At 38.6% G+C, this 17,898-nt stretch overlaps 1 protein-coding gene across 6 annotated transcripts in view; it reads left to right on the top strand.

Moving 5' to 3' along the window:
* The window catches only part of TXNL1 (thioredoxin like 1), a 43,966-nt gene that overhangs the window by 19,165 nt on the left and 6,903 nt on the right, over positions 1–17,898 (top strand). For all 6 annotated transcript variants that reach the window (XR_011462502.1, XM_070361931.1, XM_005896882.3 and 3 more), the window contains exons 4-7: positions 11,288–11,410; positions 13,069–13,138; positions 15,004–15,176; positions 17,478–17,582. Coding sequence is in view for 5 of the 6 variants with exons in the window: in XM_070361931.1 (XP_070218032.1) it covers positions 11,288–11,410; positions 13,069–13,138; positions 15,004–15,176; positions 17,478–17,582 (471 nt within the window). In the remaining variant the exon portion in view is untranslated. The remainder of the gene's footprint in view (positions 1–11,287; positions 11,411–13,068; positions 13,139–15,003; positions 15,177–17,477; positions 17,583–17,898) is intronic.

Genomic DNA, 17,898 nt, shown 5'->3' with positions numbered 1-17,898 from the left:
GGCATTATCATGTATGTTTTGTAAATGAAATTTGATTTGTTCCCAGTTGTAGGCACTATGATTGAAATGAACAGGAGTAACACACACACACACACACACACACACACAAAATTGTGGAGAAAGAAATGGCAACCCACTCCAGTGTTCTTGCCTGGACAATCCCATGGACGGAGAAGTCTGGTAGGCTGCAGTCCATGGGGTCGCACAGAGTCGGACACGACTGAAGCGACTTAGCAGCAGCAGCAGCAGCAACACAAAATTGAGTAGAATTCCAATCACATTTTAGTATCACTTGTTTTTGCAAATCTATTAATTGATCTCTGACCCGTTTGATGGCTGTTTTTAGTTCCTGTATTTCCTCTTGAATACCCTCATCTACCTGAGCCTGAGTAGCCCACATATTATGAGCATCTTCAGTCCAGTTTTGGATAAAATTATGTGTTTGAATCGTGGTATGTAAAGCAGCGCCGGCGACGGCAGCAGTGGTGCAAATAGCTGTTAACCCCACAATGCCAAGAATCAGCCATCCAACGAATCGTTTAGATTGTTGGAGCAGTTTAGTAAGTAATCTGGAAGCAAGTCCAGCCCTGGGACCATCTTCCCAGGGTCGTTGGGAGATTTATTGATAACCACACATTTCGTTGAGATCGAAGAATCAAAAGGGAATCATTTCTTAAAGAGATAGAGGAGTTAAGACAAGTATATAGTTTGCAATTAATACAAGTTACAGAACGTAAAGTCTTATTAAATTGTAAATTTCCTATGGCTATAACAAAAGGAAGTGGGACACAAGCCTATATAAAATATGACTGATTATAGTGAAAGAAATAGTTACTATGAATACGACTTGTCCCTGTGAAATGTCTGGTCCAAGTCCCAAGTTCTTCAGTGCAATAAGTTTCCAAATGTCCCATTGTTCAGGCCCACTCTGTTTATCGAGGATGATCCTAGGATGAGGTGGGGCTAATCCACCATCAAGCCACCCAAGAAGTCCTTTGTCATGGTAATGCTCCATTGTAGTGTCATTAATTTTCCATGCCACTTGAGTAGCATAGTCACACACACAGCTGTTAACATCTTCTGAGCAGTTAGATAACCACATACCACGGGGTCCCCAATCAACAATTGGATGATTTAGCCACAAACATTAATTTTCCTGTTTTGGCTTGACATTTGTCCCAACGAACAGGAGTATGTGTAAAGTTGTTATAAGTAAACACTTTGCATAATGTTCTTTGTTCTTTCCCTAACTCTTTCCCACAAGTCTCAGTAGTATAAACATGGTTCACAGACAAAGAAAGGGCAGTAAATAATCCAAACAACATCCAAAAATCCTTTTTGGGAGGCAGGGCGAAAGCCCAAGTTTGTTGGCTAACATTTATGCATAATTCTGCTAGGCCCATGCACAAAGGAAGCACTTCATAACCTAGAGAAATATTAAGTAGTTTTCCTTCTTCTTCAGGGTGTGAGGGCCCTATAATGCTCCAGGGAGAAGGCATATGAATAGAGTCATTAGTTGAAACGATTGGTCCTCTCTCTGTCATTTCGACTACCTGTAGTAGAGGGGCATTGGGTATGTAAGCCCAGTAAGTATGATTAGTTAAAGCTCGAACAGGGGAGGCACAGGTCAAGAGACTGAGCATTGCCAGGAGAGTATATTCAGGACTCCGAGGCATTCCCTGTTGAGAGACCAAATTTTCAGCTCCATTAGTAAGGGTTTTTATTCGTCCCCAATTGGGGAGATCGGAAGGTTGATGCCTCCAAGGGCGGCGCTTCCTGGAGATCTTTAGAGCCGCCATGGCCCGTATTGGAATTTCTTCCTCCTGGGGTCCTTGTTGTCCCATCTCCATTTTGAAGGCCAGGGGCCCCCCTTGGGTTGAATCTTCCGAAGAAGAAGCCATGTGAGTTCGTTGGATCCATCTGGGGAAATACAAGCATACCCCTTTCCCTGTAAGATTAGCTTCCCAGATTTCTGTTGTTACATTAACCCATCTTGGTACTAAATGGGCAGAGGAAGAGAAGTGTCCTTCAGTTCCTCAAAATGCCTTTCTGCTCTTGTTAAGATATCTCCCTGTGGTAAGTTTAAAAATTTTAAACAAATAAAGCTGTATTAATAATAGTTAGAGGTTTAGGAAATATGTTGGAATCTAGTAAAGTCTGCTTTATATAAGGAAGACAGTAGTGTTCCTGTGTATTCCCCCTTTTTAAATTTTTTTATTTGCAACTTTAGTGTGTGATGTACACGTTTGACTATGCCTTGTGCCTGTGGATTATAAGAAATACCTGTAATATGTTTAATAGAAAAAGATTGTAAAAATTGTTTAAAGTGCCTAGAAATACAGGCAGGGCCATTGTCTGTTTTTATAGAACTAGGAGTTCTCATTACAGCAAAACAAGCTAGTAAGTGAGTTATAACATATTGTATAGCCTCACCGCGAAGAGGTGTGGCCCAAATAAAAGAATTAGTGTAGATACAGACATGTAAGAAAGAAAATGGAGAAAGTTCAGGGCAATGAGTTACATCCATTTGCTATAGTTCATTAGGTTGCAAACCACTAGGATTAATACCTTGTGCGATCGGTCAAAGATGTAGGGGTCTACAAGTAGAGCAGTTACTAATAATTTCTTTAGCCTGGCGGTATGGGATCATCCATAACTTGTTTAGGGAGCCAGCGTTGTTATGCAACAGAGCATGCTGTTCCTTCCGAGTAGCAAAGGAAACCAGTTTTATCAGCCTGCTCAGTACCGTAAGTCATGCGGCCAGGAAGGCAAGAATGTGCTTGAATATGTGTAATATAAATGGGAGAATTGAGGTTTCTAACAACAGATTGTAGTTCAAAAAAGAGTTGTTGAAAAATAGGTTGATTGGAGTTTGTGGTGGAGGTTTCTATATTTTTTAATACAAAAATTTAATGTATAGAGTCAGACTATATTAATGGGGTAAGGATGTAGGCAAATAAATTGAATAAGAACATATAATTCATTTTGTTGAGCAGAATGAAATTTAGTATAAAAGACTTTCATTCCTTAAGAGACCAGAATGAAGCTTTGGTGCTTTTAGTCCCATCTGTATAAAAAACCTCAGCTTGTGGTATAGGCTGTGAGCTGATAATGCGAGAAATAATAAATTCAGTATTTTTGAAGAAATTCCACAGCTTACCGGAAGGATAATGAAATGAAATTTCTCCATAATATTCCAAAAAAGCTATTTGGAAATCGGTAGAAGTTTGTAATGCGTTCTCAAATTGAGATTTATTGATAGGTATTACAATTTTATGAGGATCAGAGCCAATTAGAGTTTTAATCCTATTTCTTCCATTGATAATGATCTAGAGCAATTAAATCAAGGTAGGGTGTAAGTGACTTTATTCCCCTAAAACAGGTATAGATCCATTCTACTGGGTGTTCTTTTTGGGCAAGAAGTCCTGTGGGAGAATGAAGAGAGGGGAGTATAAATAATTCTAGAGGTAAATCTAGTTTGATGAGCGTAAGAAATTGTTTTTGTAATTTATTTTGCACTAAATAGAGTTCCTCTCCTGCCTCTTGAGAATGTGAACAAGGGCTATTTAAATCAGGATCTCCTTTTAAAGTATTAAATAGGTTATTCAGTTGATAATTAGCAATGCCTAAAGAAGGTCTAATCCAATTTATATCGCCTAAGAGCTTTTGAAAATCATTTAAGGTTGATAATTTATCAGTATGGATCTGAGTTAGTTGGGGAGTAATATGTTGCCTATTAACAACAAACCCCAAGTAATGGTAAGGTTTAAATTTTTTCAGGGACAGTGATTAATCCAGAATTTTTTAAGCATAGTTGAGCTATATCAAACGTGTTGAGTTTCTAAGATAGATGGAGCCAAAAATGATATATCATCCATATAGTGAATAACAAGAAAGTTAGGGAAGTGTTTCCTCACAGGCTCCGGGGCTTTGGCTACGTAGACTGACACGTGAGAATCCGTCATCCCTGTGGCGGTGCAGTCCACTGGTACCGGTTACGAGGTCTGATGTGATTAGGGTAAGGGAGGGAGAAAGCAAATCTCCTCTGTCTAAAGGGTGTGAAGGTATATTAAAAAAGCAATCTTGTAAATCAATAATAATAATGTGCCAATTTTGATAAATAATGGTAGGTGATGGGATTCCTGGTTATAATGCACCCATAGGTTTCATAGATGCATTAACTTTTCTAAGGTCTGTTAGGAGATGCCATTTGTTAGATTTCTTTTTTATAACAAAAATAGAGTTCCAAGGAGAACAAGATTCCTCAATATGCTTTAATTCTAGTTGTGTATCTATAAGTTCCTTTGCCACCTATAATTTCTCTTTTGTGAGGGGCCACTGCTCTGTCCAAATAGGCTCGTCATTCTTCCAAGTTATTTTAATAATTGTATTGTTTGTTAAATAAGCAGTGGCCCCTAGGAAAAATGTGAAATGTATATCTGAGTTTCCCATTGCATAAGTAAGTCCCTTCCTATTAGATTAAGGGGTGCATCTATCACATAAGGTCTTAATGTTGCAGGTTGGCCTTCTGGTCCCTCACATGGATAGATTTGAGTACTCTGATAAACCTCTTGTACTTTGGTTTAAGAAATCCCTGCAATTTGGCAAGAAATTTTTTGTACAGGCCAGGATTGGGGCCATAAATGTTTGGAAATAATATAATATCAGATCCAGTGTTGAGGAGACCAGAAAATCTTTTACCATTAATTTTGATATTTATAGTCAGTCAGGCAAATTCAGATACTAATGATGTCCAAAAGGGCTGTTTTTGATCTGTACTGCCGAATCCGCCTGTCTGTACATCATTAGAGGTGTCGATAGAAATGTAAGGTAAAAGAAGTCATTGAGCAATTTTATCCCCCTTTTGAGTTGCCGTAAAGTCTGAGATAACATCATAATTTGAATTTCTCCTTTATAATCTGAATCAATTACTCCAGGGTGAACAGTAATTCCTTTAGAAGTCAAACTAGATCTGCCAAGTGAAAGACCGAAGGTTTGTGGAGGCAGGGGTCCAAAAAGTCCAGTAGGTATTCTAGAGGGGATGGCTGGAGGCAAAGGAGAAGGTCATGTAGGCCTGGCGTATGGACAGCAGCACTGCTGGATGTTGAGGGTTTGAGGGAGAAGATGGAATTTGCCCCTGGTTTTTGTTGAAGGGGACCTGGGCGGGGGGCGGGGTGGGAGGGTCCCCTGCTTGGAGTTTCCCAGAATAGGTTTCCCTTCAATGTCAAATTTAGATTTACAGTCTTTGGCCCAGTGCATTCCTCTACGGCAGCAAGGGCAGATTTTTGGAAGTATTTTTTTTTCTTTTCTAACTTTTATTTTATTTCTTTTTTAAACTTTATTTTATTATTTAACTTTACAATATTGTATTGGTTTTGCCATATATCAACATGAATCCACCACAGGTATACACGTGTTCCCCATCCTGAACCCTCTTCCCTCCTCCAGCTTTCTTAGGGCAGTCCCTTTTTAAATGGTTCCTATCTCCACATGTAAAGCATCCTTCATTTCCCTTTCTTAAGGCAGTGACCATTGTTTCAGCCAGTATTTGCATCTTTTGAATTTCAGATCCTAGATTGCGACAAGCCTTCAAATAATCAATAATAGTCCCTGTCTCACGAATTGGAGCTATAGCCTTTTGATATTCCTGATTTGCATTTTCATAAGCACGTAATTTAAGGGATTAGATCTGATAGGTAGGTAGATAGAGTGCCTGATGAACTATGGACTGAGGTTCGTGACATTGTACAGGAGACAGGGATCAAGACCATTCCCATGGAAAAGAAATGCGAAAAAGCAAAAAGGCTATCTGGGCAGGCCTTACAAATAGCTGTGAAAAGAAGAGAAGCGAAAAGCAAAGGAGAAGAGGAAAGATAAAAGCATCTGAATGCAGAGTTCCAGAGACTAGCAAGAAGAGATAAGAAAGCTTTCCTCAGTGATGAATGCAAAGAAATGGAGGAAAACAACAGAATGGGAAAGACTAGAGATCTCTTCAAGAAAATTAGAGATACCAAGGGAACATTTCATGCAAAGATGGGCTCGATAAAGGACAGAAATGGTATGGACCTCACAGAAGCAGAAGATATTAAGAAGAGGTGGCAAGAATACACAGAAGAACTACAAAAAAGATCTTCACAACCCAGATAATCACAATGGTGTGTGATCACTAACCTAGAGCCAGACATCCTGGAATGTGAAGTCAAGGGGGCCTTAGGAAGCATCAATAGTAACAAAGCTAGTGGAGGTGATGGAATTCCAGTTGAGCTATTCCAAATCCTGAAAGATGATGCTGTGAAAGTGCTGTACTCAATTTGCCAGCAAATTTGGAAAACTCGGCAGTGGCCACAGGACTGGAAAAGGTCAGTTTTCATTCCAATCCCAAAGAAAGGCAATGCCAAAGAATGCTCAAACTATCGCACAATTGCATTCATCTCACACGCTAGTAAAGTAATGCTCAAAATTCTCCAAGCCAGGCTTCAGCAATACGTGAACTGTGAACTTGCAGATGTTCAAGCTGGTTTTAGAAAAGGCAGAGGAGCCAGAGAACAAATTGCCAACATCTGCTGGATCATCGAAAAAGCAAGAGTTCCAGAAGAACATCTATTTCTGCTTTATTGACTATGCCAAAGCCTTTGACTGTGTGGATCACAGTAAACTGTGGAAAATTCTTCAAGAGATGGGAATACCAGACTACCTGACCTGCCTCTTGAGAAATTTGTATGCAGGTCAGGAAGCAACAGTTAGAACTGGACATGGAACAACAGACTGGTTCCAAATAGGAAAAGGAGTACGTCAAGGCTGTATATTGTCACCCTGCTTATTTAACTTCTCTGCAGAGTACATCATGAGAAATGCTGGGCTGGAAGAAGCAAGATTGCCGGGAGAAGTATCAATCACCTCAGATAGGCAGATGACACTACCCTTATGGCAGAAAGTGAAAAGGAACTAAAAAGCCTCTTGATGAAAGTGAAAAAAGAGAGTGAAAAAGTTGGCTTAAAACTCAACATTCAGAAAACGAAGATCATGGCATCTGGTCCCATCACTTCATGGGAAATAGATGGGGAAACAGTGGAAACAGTGTCAGACTTTATTTTTGGGGGCTCCAAAATGACTGCAGATGGTGACTGCAGCCATAAAATTTAAAAGACGCTTACTCCTTGGAAGAAAAGTTATGACCAAGCTAGATAGTATATTGAAAAGCAGAGACATTACTTTGCCAACAAAGGTCTGGCTAGTCAAGGCTATGGTTTTTCCAGTGGTCATGTATGGATGTGAGAGTTGGACTGTGAAGAAAGCTGAGTGCCAAAGAATTGATGCTTTTGAAGTGTGGTGTTGGGGAAGACTCTTGAGAGTCCCTTGGACTGCAAGGAGATCCAACCAGTCCATTCTGAAGGAGATTAGCCCTGGGATTTCTTTGGAAGGAATGATGCTAAAGCTGAAACTCCAGTACTTTGGCCACCTCATGCGAAGAGTTGACTCATTGGAAAAGACTCTGATGCTGGGAGGGATTGGGGGCAGGAGGAGAAGGGGACGAGAGGATGAGATGGCTGGATGGCATCACTGACTCGATGGACGTGAGTCTGGGTGAACTCTGGGAGTTGGTGATGGACAGGGAGGCCTGGCGTGCTGCAATTCATGGGGTTGCAGAGTCGGACATGACTGAGCGACTGAACTGAACTGAAGCAGGTAATTTCTCTAGTTGCCTTTTGGCTTCTCCAATTACATTACGGGAAATAGCAGTTTCTAATCTAGCTAGAAAATCAGCATACGTTTCATTAGGTCCTTGCAATATTTTAGTGTAGCTACCTGTAGGCTCCCCTTGTGGAGTAATTTGATCCTAAGCTTCAAGGGCTACTGTTTTAATTGTTCATGTAACAAAGGATGGCACTGTATTTGAGCTTCTTATATTGTCAAATTGTCCTGTACCAGTTAGCATTTGGGGAGCACCAGCTCGAGCATTTCTGTTAGCCTGATCTCTGCTAGCACGTTATCCATTGAAGATATTATCCTGGTTTAAGGAGAGCTTTTATTAAAGTTCACCAATCATGGGGAATAAAATTTCCAATAGAGGATGTTATAGAATTTAGAAGTGCTTTAGTAAAAGATGAATGTGGGCAGTACATAGTTATAGATTTTTAAATTTGTTGCTTGTGATAAAAGTTAATACCCTCATATTGAGGTATTATGTGCCCTTGAGCATCAGGATTTCTAAAAACTGGAAAGGCGGAAAAACCATGCGCTTCAGAGACTTGTGATTGCAAAGCCAGCAATTCAGAAAGCCTCTGTTGTGAAGGAGAGTGAGTAGGTAGCAAATTCTTAACAATTAAGAGAATGTGGTAAAAACTTATTATTGTTATTCAGAAAGGTGTTGTCAGTTTTAATGTCAAAAGGTGTCTTAGGAGAGTCATTGCCAGAAGCTAATGGCTTCTAGCAAGAGAGAGACTTTGGGATTTCTGCCCCCTGGCAGGGGAGGAGCGCTTGGAGCAACTGGGGCAGGATCTAAAATATTTTATGTTGTTCTAATTGTGCCTTTTGTAAGGTTTCATCATCAAATTCATATTCATATAATAAGTGTTCTGCCTGTTGACGAATATCAGGAGGGCTAGAATTACCTTGAAATGGCAGAATCACAGCTTTAATGAGAGCCCACAGGGGCCAGAAATCTATCGGAATATTTTTTCCCTGTCTGGTGGCTCGTTCAACATTCTCTTTGACCCGGTGCCAAATTTCTAAATCAAAACTACCTTCATCAGGAAACCAAGGGTTACATTCAACCACTGTCTGAGGGCAAGCTTCTATTCGCTGGCGTGAAACTGAAAGTCCCTGAACTTTAAATAAGTGATGAAGTAAAGTAGAAAAGTGATGGGGCTTTCCAGCTGTTTGACCCATGTCTTAGTACTTACCGACCTCAATAGGCCCTTGGGGTCACTCCGTTCAAACCTGCCATGGGTACCAGGCCCCTGTTCGGGCGCCACTTGTTGAGGTCGTTTAATGGACTGGAACCTGGTGGTCCGGAGTCAGCAATAAGAAAGAGAGAGAGAGAGGCCGACATTCCCTGGTTTACGCAGAAAACCAATAAAGTTCTTGACACAGGGCTTGTGTCGCTCACGAAGGCACCGGGCGCCCTCTCGAGGGGGTGAAGGCACAGTGCGCCTTCTTGAGAGGGTCTTAGAAGCCCAGGCAGGAGAGTGAGCACAATGGGGTTCTACCCTCCAGAGAATTAGCTGGGTGGAGAGAGAGTGAGAGAAAGACAGACAGACACGGGGACCCAAGCTCTGATGGAGCAAAGGTGTTTTATTTAACATAGTGTGGGTATATATACTGTCTTACAAGGCAGCTATTTTCAGCAAAGATAAAGATCAAAAGTCCAGACTTACAGATAATCAAGGAAACATAAGGCAATCCATATCAAAGAGAGAGGGTTGTAAATAATCACTTTTACCGTATGGTTCATAAAAAGGAAGAGCGTAGTTACTTATCACCATATGGAAAAACTAAGGAAGGAAATGCATGCATTCCTCGGCCCGGGAGCGGTTTGCCACCCCTCTTGAACAGAGGATTCATGACAGATCCAAAACAGCACACAGGAAGCCTCCTGTTAAATGCTTCCTGACACTTCTCTCGTTGCCGCCTCGTAGCACGGACTCCAGGGCACGTGGTCTTCAGTAGTTGTGGCTCCTGGGTTCACTGGTTGCCGCCTCAGGGGCTCTAGAGCACAGGCTCAGTAGTGGAAGACAGGCTTAGCTGCTCCACAGCATGTGGGATCTTCCCAGATCAAGAATCGAACCTGTGTCTTCTGCATTGGCAGGTGAGTTCTTTACCACTGAGCCACCAGGGAAGCCCCAGAAAAAATATGTGACAGAATGCAATATCCATTTATTCCTAAAGCATTCAGTAAAATTTTAATGGGAAGGCACTGGAGACATTCTCACTGAAGTCAGAAACAGGGCAGGGATGCCCACCATCACTGTACTCTGTGGTGTGGTGTCGGAGGCGTTAGCCAGCACGTAACGCTGGAAAATGCTAAAGGACGCCACAGGGAGCAGTTAGCAAAATCCAAATAAGAGAAATCGCTAGGCCGAATGACTGGATTAAAAGAGATTTAAGAGACATTAACCAAATATACTTGTTTATACTTTTCTTGGATTCTTATTCTGAGTCTAAACTGATTCAACTGTAAAATATTTGAAACAGTTGAAGAAATTTGAACATTGATATTGATGATACTAAAACATTACCAGTGTTACAGTCATGGTAATGATATTGAGGATTCTTTTTTTAAAGACATGTTTTATGAAATGCTATGAACACACTGAAGTGTTCATGAATAACATGAGAAAAACGTCTAAAATTTACATGAAAATAATCGGGAAGAAGGTTGGGACTGGTTGCAGAGTAAAGGTGAAACCAGAGTGGCTGTGAATTGCTGATTGTTGTATCCAGGAAGCGGGCACCTGAGGATCACTGTGTTGGTCTGTTTATGTATGTTTACACTTTTCTGTTACATAATTTAAGTACTTATTTGCTATTCATCCTTTTTTTTTTTAACCATTTATTTTATTTCTTTGGCTTGTGCTGGGGTCTTAGTTGCAGCATGCAGGATCTTCAGTTGCAGCGTGTGGGATCTAGTTCCCCTGAGTAAGGATGGAACGCGAGCCCCCTGCACTGGGAGCTCGGAGTCTTAGCCACTGGACCACCAGCGAAGTCCCTAGTTCATCTTTAATCTAAACTCTTCTTGGATATAGGTTTAAAGAGTGCATTATCACTAGAAGAGGGAGGTAGGCTTTCTTTAGATATTTTGTAGATATTTATTTTAATTTGCATATTTTACACTGCCAAACACTGTTACTAAAAAAGTGTAAGTTAGCATTTAATAATCTTTGTGTTAAAGACTTGGTTTTAGATACTTATTAAGTGGGCTAAGCCTCAATTTGGCTTTAATTATTAGTGGTAGATATCAGAAGTTTAGACAAAAGGGTTATTACAAAAGTTTTAGTAACTTTTAAATGAGATAGCAATTTTTTAAGTCAAGAGAGAATTACTCCAATACAAATAAAACGTTTAAAAAAAATCACAAGGATGTATTGTACAGCACAGGGGATAAAGTCAATACAGGTTATTAAAAAGATAAGTGGAAAATAACCATTAAAAATTGTTAACCACAGGTGTTGTACACTGAAAACATAATTTTTTAGAGTTTAAAAGAGAATTACATATTTACATTTCTTACTAAGATTTTTATACCAAATCCAAATGCTTTGCCTAAAGTTTTGATTTAAATTTTCAGATGGATTTAATGCCTTTTATTAACAAAGCTGGCTGTGAATGTCTGAATGAAAGTGATGAGCATGGATTTGACAACTGTTTACGAAAAGACATGACCTTCTTGGAATCTGATTGTGATGAACAGGTAACTGAATGCTTAGGGCTTGTAGAGATTATCAGTATTTGTGTCCACACACGTTTCCATCTCATGGTTTCATGTCTCTCCTTTCCAGATGATCACTTTTTTCTTACTTTTTATAACCACCTCTGTCCTCTGACCCTGTCACCTCACCCCCTTTCTTCGTTTGTTTATGCCAGCTGCGCTGCAGAGAATCACAGAAGTCTTGGACTGTCCGGAAGCCTGGGTGGAGCCTTCACTATTCTTAAGTCCTTTTGTTCATTCTTGAGCTGCCTTCATACTTTCTACCCACCTAAATGAGACATTCCTTTTATGTCTAGCCCTCACTCCCAGTGTAAACCTGTTGTGTTTCCCTGTATTTTCCTGCAGTGTTGTCACAGAGGAAGTGGGGTAGTGTAGTTCTGCCTTGATCACGCTGTCTCTATCTTAGCTGTTATTTAAAATTTTATTGTCTTAAAAATTTTTTTCTTATTTAATTACTGTACCATTGCCTCTGCTTTGTCCCCATTCCAGTATATCTTTTATATGTTCACAAAAGTTACTTCTCTAAAATATAAATTGTATTTATATTCTGATTTCTTAAAAGAGTCAAATGATTCTTCAGTGGCTTCAGGAAGAGGATGGCATATGCTTACTAACTTTATCTACTTCCAGCTTTTCTACTCTCATATCCTCTTCACCTATGGTTCAGGTCCCTAAATGGGTCATGTTTATCTCCTGACACCCAAATACAGGTCAAGTATTAAAAGTACTTACATAACTAAAGAGAGTAGTCTAAGTATTTTCTTAAGCAAATAGACCACAGTGATTTGAAATAAATCTAAATGCCATCTTCCTTTGCTCCAACCAGAACTATCTTATTTTATTGCTTGAAAATACCGTCATGTTGTGCACCTTGTAAATGGTGCCCTAAACGTAATGTGATGATGTGTATCAGAAGGGCTGGCTACAGCTTCCCTGAAATCTTCCTGCTGAGGAAACCTTCTTCCCAGGGTGGAAACGTAGAGGTATCTTCATCAGACAGTTTTGGTGGAAGGAAGATTGAGTGAATGAATCAGAGAGAGGCGTCTCAGCAGTTTTGTATTTCAGTTCCCTCGGGTGGCTTTCCAGATTCAGTGAGTCAGATTCATTTAGGATGGCAGTTTAGAGGTGACTGATAGAGCTGTGAGTCCTGTTGTCTTGAGTTTTGAATCAAATAGAGTCCATTTGAGATCTGGTCTTTCCACATAACCTGTGTGCATCGTCTCCAGATTGTCAAGTGACATGGGTAGATGCAGCCACAGATAAACTGTTGCAGGAAATATTAAGCTTAATATGTTAAAATACATAGTTTAAGTTTTAATTTGGGGGGTTTGTTTAATTTGTTTTTCGGGGCAGGGTGGATGTTGCCAGTTTTTAGGTCATGAGGCCTTAGGTTCTTAACATATAATTTTAATTAATTCTGTTAAATTTTGTTGTTATTCCTTTATAAAAAGAACAGATTATTGTATTTCTCAAATGTCAAACTAATCAAGTTACTTTCAGCTTACTGATATTCTGTATTACATTGGTTATGTTAGGTGAATTAAATTTTTTCTGTTTAATGATTTTAATTCTCCTTAGCTGTTGTGTTACTTAAGATGTTTAACAGCCCTTTAAAAATAAGACAATTATTTTTTTCACAGCTTCTTATTACTGTGGCATTCAATCAGCCTGTTAAGCTTTATTCAATGAAATTTCAAGGGCCAGATAACGGTGAGTAATGGGCAGCTTTTCTATAAAGTAACTTTCTGCTCTATAGACCTGCTGGCTTATATTTAAAACTTTTCTTTGTTTTAAATTGATGCATAGTTGATGTGCAGCAGTATGTAAGTTTCAAGCGTACAACATAGTGATTACAGTTTTTAAGGATTATACTCCAGTTACAGTCATTCTAACATATTGGCTGTATTCCCTGTGTGTATCCTTGTAGCTTATTTATTTTATACATAGTTGTTTGTACCTCTTGAATTCCCTAACACTATCTTGCTTGTCCCCTTCCCCTCTTCCCTCCTAGTAAATAGCTTGTTTTCTTTATTTCTGAGTCTGTATCTTTTTTGTTAGATGCACTAGTTTTATTTTTAGATTCTACATAATAAGCGACACCATGCAGTATTTGTCTTTTTCTCTCTGACTTGTTCCACTGAGCATAATAAGTCCATCCATGTTGCTGCAAATGGCAAAATTTCATTCCTTCTTGTTGATAGTATTTCATTGTGTATGTGTATATACTCCATCTTCTTTATCCATTCTGTTACTGGTCCCTTAGGTTAAAACTTGTTATTAAATGGAGGTAGAGAGCTCTTGTTTTGGGAAAGAGTGAAATTGTTCTTGGAACAAAGCAGTGACATATAATGTAAGATTATTGGGCCAAAAGTAATTTGAAAAAAAGTCAACTTTTACCGTTTTCCTCTTCATCTGAAAACAAGGGAGTCCTTTCTTCCAACTAAGAGTTCTAGGTTTGAGGTAGCTGTTTCTCGGGGTGGGAACTGGGGGAGACTTATTTCACATTCTTCCTGTTATAGGTGATAAAACTAAGGCCCTAGATCCTCCTGTGTGTGCGCTAATTATAGTTGCATTTTCTTTATACATATTATGATGCTGCAAACATGATTGTGCAAATTTGGCATTTCTCATTTTGTTCAATACATAGTTGGCCTTACTCACCCCACCCCCTTTTTTCTGTTTCTTCTTCTTTTTTTTTTTTTTTTTTTTTTTGCTGCTGGGAATGGACATGGGAGAGGGCCTGAGGTGGGGAGATGGGGCTAGGATTTGTTGTTGCTTTCTTAGTTGATTGAGAGAACCCTGTTTATCAGATGGCATTCCCTTAAGTCATTTACTATTCTAAGTTTCCATGGGTTAATGATTTTTTCACTAATAAAATTGTTAATTTATTCTGAAAATACAAAGTATTTGTAAAAGCAAATGCCATAGAAATGAGTATGTAAGCAGTGTGGCTATTCTAAGATTCCTCAGTCAGTCACAGGATACTGGTCTGAAGCTAGAGAGACTAAGACATTCTACAGAGTGGTTTTAGCACTGAGCACAGCCTAATCCCTAAGACGAAATTTGGCAGTTTGTGTAGTTAATTTCCTCTGGCTAAATATTGTCACTGATAATGCTTTTCTCCTAAATAACAAAAGGTGCCAGCTGATGGCAACTGCAAGACGCAGCTCAGTGTTTCTTTTATGAAACTTCTCATCATCCTGCATGTGCTGTCAGACTCCACTGCCGCCTTGCCAGTACCTCCTCCCTGGGAGCTGTACATCCCTCATTGCCTGTCTCTTACAGTTGAGGGCAGGAACTCTGTGTATATGTTTGCGTGTGCGTGTGTGTGTGTGTGTTTTAATCTGGTATTCCTAGTAGTTAGTGTAGTTTCAGCAGGCCAAGAATATACCACTAAATGTCTATTGAAAAAGGAGGAGTATGGCTGTGAAAATACTCAGACGTTCCTAAAATTTCTAAAGAGAGGTAGGTGTGTGCATATGTGGGCACGTCTGTATAGAGTGAACATCATGATAAAGAGGACAAAGTATTATATGTTTGATGTTAGCATTTAATTTTATTCTACCTTTCTATAGGTCAGGGTCCTAAATACGTAAAAATTTTTATCAATCTACCGCGATCTATGGATTTTGAAGAGGCAGAAAGAAGTGAGCCAACTCAAGCTCTGGAACTAACAGAGGATGATATTAAAGAAGATGGTATTGTCCCTCTTCGTTACGTTAAGTTTCAGAACGTTAACAGTGTAACCGTAAGTAGTGTTTCATTCAGATGTATGCAACGGGTTGTGGGTGACAATTTATGCCATCTTCAGTGTCCTAGCTGATTCAAGTTATTCTTAAAAATGGTTAACTGTCCATGTGGCTTGAAATGCATAAAAATGTCTAATGAGCTAATTAAATTTTCTTCTTTTTAATTCATCTGTGTGCCCTAAAAAGGAAGGTGGATTTTTTTAATTTATAGGTTTGTCAAACATATATATATATATGGCATGTATATGCCAACTTTTGTTAAAAGTTTATGCTAGAACATTTATTCTTAAACCAGATACTCATTCTTCCTTCGTACCTGGTAATGAGTGAGGATACGTTTCTAAAATCCAATTTACTTTTGAATCGTGTAGTGGCCATGATCTCAGTAAAAACTGACTTTTTAAAAGCATAATTTTGTATTACCTTAATTTACATTACAAAATCAGCAGCTTTTTAGCAGTTACTAATTGCTTTTTTGAATTCTAGTATTAAACCCAGCACATGCTTCTAAACCACCTGTCAACCAGAGCCCATTCCATCAGAGCCGGGGTTTAGGAGGGTTAGAGTAGAATGCCGAGAAAAAGGAGTTGGAACCAGCACAGAGTCACCGGAGCACAGACTTGCCAAAGGAGTGTAATTTCTTTGTGTCAGTAGATTCCGGTTTTGTAAATTAGAAGAATGCTATAGCTGTGTTCATTTTGGGAAGCTTTCAGTGGAATTTCACAGAATATACTTAGTGGTAAGATAAAGGATTATATTGAGTTTTGAGTAGAAGTATTTTACCCGGATGAAATTAAAGAAAATGGTTATATCAAACTGGAACACTGGTTATGAAATATTTTCTTGACTTTATTCATTTGTAACATATTTACAAATATTTGTTACATATTTGTAGCATTCATTTAATAACACCTATTGCTTTATGTAGTGATGGGAGGAAGGCATTTGCTTATTGGAAAAAGCCCTTTAAACCCAGATATCCTAATGTAATCTCCTCTGTCGTTGAGATCATTGAACATAGTTACTTTGTGATAGGTTCACAGTCTTTACTGTGTCCTATTAAATCATACTTTAAACTCAGCATTTTAGTCAGTGACTTAAGTCCAGACACACAAAGCACATCTGTCACTTTTTTTGATGGTAAAGTTGAAATCGAAAGACAGTTTTGATCAGAAAGTCTAATCAAAATAAGTATATGAATTTTTAAAAGAGTAAATATAAACTGTTGTGCTTAGATTAAAAAAGCATTGCAAATAAATAGAGAACTACTTTAATAGTCTGCTTATTATAGACTTGAAGTTTTTAATTGGTCAGCTCAATTCGAGATGAACCTGTGGTTGCCTAAAAAAACAACAAAACTGATTTTCATCTGAAAATGGAAAAAGAATGTTGCCCAAATCAAGAGAGGCAATATTCTTAAGTAGACAGAATCTTGAGTATTATTTTTAAAAATGGAGCAAATTTAAATAATCCAGTGTATTGAAGAAGAACCTATGAGTAAAGCGTCTGTCTCCTAACATGCTGAGGGAAATTTTAAATAGAAAGTATAAAAGAAGCAAGCTTAATAAAACATGCAAGGCACAGTATGGGCTTCCCAGGTGGCTCATTGGGTGAAGAATCTGCCTGCAATGCAGAAAGTGCAGGTTTGATCCCTGGGTTGGAAAGATCTCCTGGAGAAGGACATGGCAACCCACTCCTGTATTCTTGCCTGGAGAATCCATGGATAGAGGAGCCTGGTGGACTACAGTCCACGGGGTCTCAGAGAGTCAGACACGATTGAAGCTACTGAACACGTACAGAGATGAGCTTAAAAAAACATGAGAAGCAGAGGGTAGTTTTAGGAACTGATTTCCAGCGTGCTCTTTTTTCTTTTAACATTTTAGGGAATAGAATGAATGATGGCGTATCAGAAAGAATATAACTGCCAAGATTTTCCTCAGTAAAAATTGTGATTTTGGTAAAATTTCAGTAACATTCTGCCCATTGTAATCTTGAGTTTCATACTCTTTCAGTATTCCCTGTAAATAATTTAATTTTGACCCTTCAACATTATCATGCCAAATCATGCAGAGCTTACATATATAAGTATCCTGCCATGATCCCCCTGGACAAGGTAAGAACAGCTGAGCAGACAGAAGAATTAATGATGCTATAGGAATCCTAGTGTAAATGTAATTTGGACTAATCCTTATAAAGAATGGAAGGTATTTTTATTAATAACCTAAGAAAATTGATTAAATGTTTGAGCATGTTTATCAAAAAAGTGTAATCATTAATGGTAAAATTATTTGTGTGTGTAGATATTTGTTCAGTCCAATCAAGGTGAAGAAGAAACAACAAGAATTTCATATTTTACTTTTATTGGGACTCCAGTCCAGGCAACAAATATGAATGACTTCAAACGAGTAAGTTTGTTTAAATGATATCTAGGAGAAATAAAAATAGTAATTTTAAAGAAATAATTTTAAAATTATCAAAATCATATTATATCATGAAATCTTATAAGGATAAACAGAACAGTAGGGTCTTCTAATCACATTTTTAGATTTCTTACTAAGAGAAGTCTCTAATAAAGATAAGTCTCATTGACACAGTGTCTATTAATGAATGGCATCCAGATAAGAAGGTATAAATTATTGTTTTGTTATAGAAGGTAGTTAGGGATAGTGAAAAATTGGAGTACATTAAGTCATTATTAGTGACTTTTTAAGAACTTTTGTT

This window comes from Bos mutus, chromosome 24, assembly GCF_027580195.1.
Source record: "Bos mutus isolate GX-2022 chromosome 24, NWIPB_WYAK_1.1, whole genome shotgun sequence".
Lineage (NCBI taxonomy): Eukaryota > Metazoa > Chordata > Mammalia > Artiodactyla > Bovidae > Bos > Bos mutus.
This window is presented reverse-complemented; position numbering and strand designations above follow the sequence as displayed.